Here is a 6000-nt window from a genome sequence, read left to right as displayed (position 1 = left end):
ATTTGAAATTGTTGGAGCGGGTGTGCTTTCAGGAAGCCAGATCACAAATTACCAACAGATCTGTTAAGCGTTACTGAGTTCTTGACTCCCACCTTGTGTTCAGTCTTTGCTTATTAATTTCAGCTGGGTCATGACAGTGCCTTGTCTGAAACTGGGCTCCCCCGCCTCACAGAGAGTGGCAGATGTCACCATCCCTGGGGTGTTCAAGGAAAGGCTGGATGTGGTGCTTAGGGACATGGTTCAGTGGGTGACACTGGTGGTGGGGGAATGGTTGGACCTGATGATCTTGGAGGTCTTTTCCAACCCTAGTGATTTTATGATTCTGTGCCAGCAGGACTTCATGGGGCCACCAGACCTGGGACTGGGGCAGACACAAGAACCATCAGGCAGCCTGTGCTGGCCTAAGAACAGCTAACTCCTTAAAGACTATGAAGGAGATTAAAATGGATACAAGTTAATGTTGAAGCATTGGAAGGGAAAGCAGTGCTTTTAAGTGTACCAGGCATTGTGTACACAAGGGGCGAGCTTCGCCTCAGGTTGTGCTGCCCTGAGGGCTGATTACAAGGTGGAGACAGGAGTGTGGGGACTGAGAGGCCAGGGAGGCTGAGGGAAAGGCTGGGCCAGCTCTGAGGGCCACGAGGGGAGGACTACAGCAGCACTGACCCCTGCTGCAGCTGACCTGCAGCCCATCCCACACAGGGACAAGCCCCGCTTGTGCAGATTGAAGAAACTTGGGTATTTTAAAGGGCAGGAGCTTAGCACTCAGGGCAGGACTGGTGTGCTGGGGGGGTGGGGGGGGAACAGAGACGACAAGCACGGGGCGGGTGCTTAGCAGGGCACTCAGTGGTAGGACCTCATCAATGTGTATAAATATCTGGGGGAAGGGTGTTGAGAGGATAGGGTCAGTCTCTTTTCAGCTGTGCCCAGTGACAGGATGAGAAGCAACAGGCACAACCTGAAGCCCAGGAGGTTCTGGCTGAATATGAGGGGGCACTTCTGTACTGTGAGGTGACAGAGCGCTGGGACAGGCTGCCCAGAGAGGCTGTGGGGTCTCCATCTCTGGAGATATCCCAAACCCGCCTGGCTGCCATCCTGCACAACGTGCTCTAGGTGATCCTGCTCGGCAGGGGTTGGACTGGGTGATCTCCAGAGGTCCCTTCCAACCCCGGCCATTCTGTGACTGTGTGACTGATGTCGTGTTGGGGCACAGTGACAAGTGCAGGTGCTTAGCAGGGCACTCAGTGGCAGCCCTGGCGCTGTGTTTAGCCACAGCCACAAGCCGAGGGCTGAGGAGGCGCCATCCCCGCTCTCGCCCCCTCAGCTCTCGCCCTTCCGCCGGCTCTCCGCGGCTCGCCCCCGCCACCCGGGCGCATGCGCAGCGGCTGTGGGCGCCGGCCGGCTCCACCGTGGCGGAAGGAGAGGAGAACCGGCACCGAGATGGACGCCGCCGGCAAAGAGGAGCTGGGTGAGCCGCGCCGCGCCGCCCGCCGCTGGGACCGGCCTCGGGGCAGCGGGGCGGCAGCGGGCGGCGGGACGGAGCGGGGAGGGCTGCGAGGAGCCGCCGGCCGCTTTCCTCCCCGCTCCCCCCGGGGGCGGAATGGTTCGGCCCGCGGGGGGCTGCGCTCGGCGCGGCGGGGCGGGCGGGTCGAACCATCCCACCCGCGGCGGGGGCGGGAAGGGGCTGAGGGGAGCGGAGCGGGGCTGTGGGGGCTTTGGGGGCTCGGGCGACTTTGGGGGCTCGGGCGACTTTGGGGCTCGGTTCCCGCAGCCAGCAGCCGGGCTGAGCCGGTGGGAAGGAGCTTGTGGGGGTGTTAGGGGAGCAGGCGAAGGTGTTGGGAGCCACTGGAGGGGTGGGAAGACCCCAGAGCCTCCTGTCCCCTAAAAAACCCCTCCCCAAAGCCTCCCCCCCCACCCAACGTCTCCCCTCCAAAGCCGGCTTCCCCCTCAAAGCCCGACTCCCCCCCAGCCTCCCCCAGCTGGTTTTGGAGTTCTTTGAGAGGTTATGATCTCGGCTAAAAGTTTATGGGAACCCTTTCCGTTCACTGCTTTAGTTTTTTCATGAAAAATTCTTGTGTCTCGCGTGTCCGTGTGTGGGTATTTTAGCTGTATGCCTTGCAGGTTGCTCCCCAGACCCACTGTCAGTGTGTGTGGGTACCTGTACCTTCATCTTTTTACTTCTATATTCATAGATGGAGCTGGTTTAGTGCCGGGTATTGCTGAATTTCGGCTGGAGTGGGCATGCTGGAGGTCTCACCTCAAGTGTTTCACAGTAATCCGTAGAGTGCCTGGAGACTGACCAGATTTTATATACCCTCAGGCTGATCCGTCTTGCAGCGAGGGATTGCTGCCTAGGGACTAAAGCGAAAGGAGGAAATTTTAGCTTCCCTGCCAGCTGCTCAGGTTCACAGACCCACCGGAGGTCGTGGAATACCCAGAACCAGATTATTTTTATTTTACAGGAGTACCTGTTTAAAAAATGGAGATAAACACCTGATAAGAATTCAGAAGCTTTTTACATGGTTCCGTCTTATTGAGGGCTTAATAGAATTTAAGTTCCTGCTGATAAACTATCAGTGAACGCACTCCATCAGACTGCCAGTTATCAATTGGCAGTGTGTTAATCATGTAGAAATGTGTAGTTTGGTCTGGGCAGGACAGTGGATTATTTAAGACTAGGCTTTTTCCAAATAAATGATCCATTGTAGATGTGTTTCTCTAAGAGAGGAGAGAGCATAATAAGCTATGAAGGCCTTTGGCTTTATAATTCAAGTGTCTTTTTCTAGTCTTCTGGATTTTGGGGGTTATGATGCAAAAGCAGACAGTTCTTCCTGCCTACTGAGTGACATTATTGACTTCTCAACATTTATTGACGTTGATAACTTTTAGTCACAAACAAATGCTATCATAAAGTTGGATAAATTGACTTTATTACATTGCAGTCTGCCATAATAAAACATTGCAATAGCTTTAGAGTTCATGGCAAACAAACAAAGCCAAGGAACGGTAATGTGAAATGTTATTCTTCTGGAAAATGTATCTAGTGGTACTTTATTGCAATTAAAAAAAAAAAAAGTTTATTTTAACACAGATGAGATTTCCTTTTTAATTTTCATTCTGGAAAATGCCTTTTCTTTTTTTTTTGAAAATAAGAGGGAGATGATTTGTGTGGTTGAATGGGATTATCTGTTAGCTGCCCCTTGAGCTAGAAATAGACCCAAAATACTTCCAATCCAGGCAGTCATGCCCCTGGCATTGCTGTTCACCGTCACTTCATGTTGATCAGGAGTTTCTGTGTCTGCTGTGGGAGCACATGACTGAGTAACTGGCTACATCCCATGGGAGTCCAGTGTTTGGGGAGTACTTTACAGCTTGGCTTCTGCAAGAAGTGTTGTGAAGGTCCTTCATACATGTAGGTTGAAGTTTGGGGAGTGGAGGAAAGTATTTGTGGTTAAAGGATTAACTGAGGGTTATATTGTGAGTTGCTTACTGAACCAGCTGCAGTTTCTGGAAATAATGGATGTTTGTAACTAAATCTTGAGAGCCTTGGTTCAGACTGCTGAAAATTGAAGAGATCTTCCACAGCTTTTAGATGATGAATTTACCATCTATAAACTGAGTGGAGTTGCTGAGCAAGCCAAGTGCCTCATCTTTTCACAATGGTGGCTGTTCCCTGATGTTGATCTGTCTTCTGTGTTACAGACCAGGGGAGCTCACTGCAGGGCATCAGCTGCTCAGAGACTTGGTCACGAATCTTACCCTGTAGAAGCCTGCAGGTTTGGTTAGGTGACAGCACCTCTAGGCACGCATGTAAGTTACGAGTATGGAACTCTATGCTACGAGAAAATACCAGCATAAAGCCCTGTTGGAGCTAGTATAAGGCTTAAGTGGCTCTGATTTTCACTTCTGTGCAGCAGTCAAGGCAACAGCAAATTAAATTGGGTCTGTATCCCTCTTAGAGAGGTAATAAACCTTTCATGGGACTGAATCTTCTGTCGTGTTTCTGGCCGTGTTAGCATGTTCTCGTGTAGAAGCTGTGACTAACTGAATTATCTACCAGCCCCCCTTTGATTAATGCTGTAGTAAAACCTTTTGCACATTCAAAGTGCTGCTCCAGCAAGATCTGTCTTCCTTCTCCCTTAAACGAAACAAAACCAGCTGGTGTAAGTGATGATAAGCTGTATCCTGTCCCCCAAGCACTTTATACTTATATGTCAAATCCAGTTCTTTGTAAAATCGTACTGACTTCAAAAGCCCTCAAGGGAAAAAAAAGAAAACAAATTGCTAAACTGGATTTGGAAACCAGGTTTTAGACAGGAATTTGCCTAGGAGGTGACCTTCTCGGAAGGAACAATGGCAGATTGTATTTGACTGGTTTTAGTATTTCCTTTGTCTTTAACTTGTGAGGCAGTGGTGGCAAACTGCTTCATCCTTTCATTTCAGCCCAAAATGACCGAACCTAGTTTTTTCCCTTGTGATAATAGGTTCAGATAACTTTTGAAGTGCTAATTGCTTGAGCAGTACAGAAAAACCGAAGTTCTCAGTGAAAATTAATTTGCTTGCAGAGCTTTCCAACCAAGGGGTTACTTGAGTATGCTATGGCCAGCTTTAGAAGTAAGTACGTTTAGTTACAGTTCAACAATTTCTTTGTCAATATGTCCATAAAAAGGTTGGCAAGGTGCTGTCAAATTCTAGGGGGCAGGAAAATATACTTGAAGATAGGAAACTGGAAATATTGGTCAGAACAACTTAAACATTATAGCTTAATCTCCAACTATATAACTAGGGATTGACTCATGACTGAACTTCCACAAGACGTCCTTGAGTGTTGTGTGATTGTAGTGTGACACGTATTTGTAATGGATCAGTGATTTCTCCAGCGTGTTAAGGAGTCAGTGTAATGTTGCAGTGCTAATTTGTGGAGAAGTTGATATGCATTTTGTTGCCTCGCTGATAGTAGTGGTACTCTTAGAGGTTTTTTAGCATCCTTCTTAGGTGGGTGTTTGCAGAAGAAAGCAGAAACAATAACAGATATTCAAATAACTGGTAAGGACAATCTGGATGGATGATTTTGTCTGAAAAGAATTTTGTGGTAGCACAAGGAGAAAATAGATTTGTATGGGGTGAAGGAGAGATGGGGTTGAAAATTGCTTCGTGCTTTGGCTAAGTAAAAACAAAAGTATGCATGCATGTGAATTGCCTCATTCTGAGTTGTGGTGAATCACAAAAGATGATGCACATCATGAAATCATAGAATGGTTTGGGTTGGAGAGGACATTAAAAATCATTTATTTCCACTGCCATGGGCAGGGACACCTCCCACCAGACCAGGTTGCTCAAAACCCCATCCAGCCTGGCCTTGAACACCTCCAGGGATGGTCCACAACTTATCTGGGCAAAATTTTCAGTGAATACCTTAACTCAACTGGATCTTTAGTAGTGCTGTTTGTATACATTTGGGACAGCTTGGTGGAGCATGGACCTAAGGTGTGTGCTTTGTGAGACAACAGCCAGCTTCACCTCCGATTCAGGTATGGCATGCTTGTGCTGCTCTTGTGGAGTGTAATAGCCTATTTATGCGTACTGGACCTTTCTAGGAAGAAACCTAAGTGAATGTGTGTATTCCATGCTGATTTTCTGGCTGTGGACTTCTCATAACAGAAAGTTTCAGGCTAGATCCAAGGATGCAAAGCACTTGCTCTTCTCCTTTGTGGGTACGTACCTCCTTTATGAGGCAGAGAAGCCTTAAGCTTTCTTAGCTGGCATGCTCTGGACCACAAGGTTGAATTCATTAAATCTGGATGTTATGCAACTCTGGATGTGAGTGGGAGTACAGATTGTGCAGCTGGGACACAGCTGCAGTATCCCAACAGTTGAAATCTAAGCAAATGAAACCCATGCTTAGAAGTTGCATGATTCCAAATTTATATAACGTCCCACCACTGTTACTGTTAACTGGTTCACTTACTTAGGTCCAGGGTATACGCTAGTCATGGGATAAAG

General features: G+C 48.2%; 1 protein-coding gene across 1 annotated transcript in view; it reads left to right on the top strand.

The window, feature by feature from the left end:
* Positions 1–1369: 1369 nt before the first annotated feature.
* Positions 1370–6000, top strand: part of SLC36A4 (solute carrier family 36 member 4) — an 81571-nt gene continuing 76940 nt past the window's right edge. Inside the window, exon 1 of the mRNA XM_082780417.1 lies at positions 1370–1465. Within this exon, the coding sequence (XP_082636543.1) occupies positions 1372–1465 (94 nt within the window). The 5' untranslated portion in view covers positions 1370–1371. The remainder of the gene's footprint in view (positions 1466–6000) is intronic.

Source organism: Aythya marila, assembly GCF_965140915.1.
Source record: "Aythya marila genome assembly, chromosome: 1".
Taxonomy (NCBI): Eukaryota; Metazoa; Chordata; class Aves; order Anseriformes; family Anatidae; genus Aythya; species Aythya marila.
This window is presented reverse-complemented; position numbering and strand designations above follow the sequence as displayed.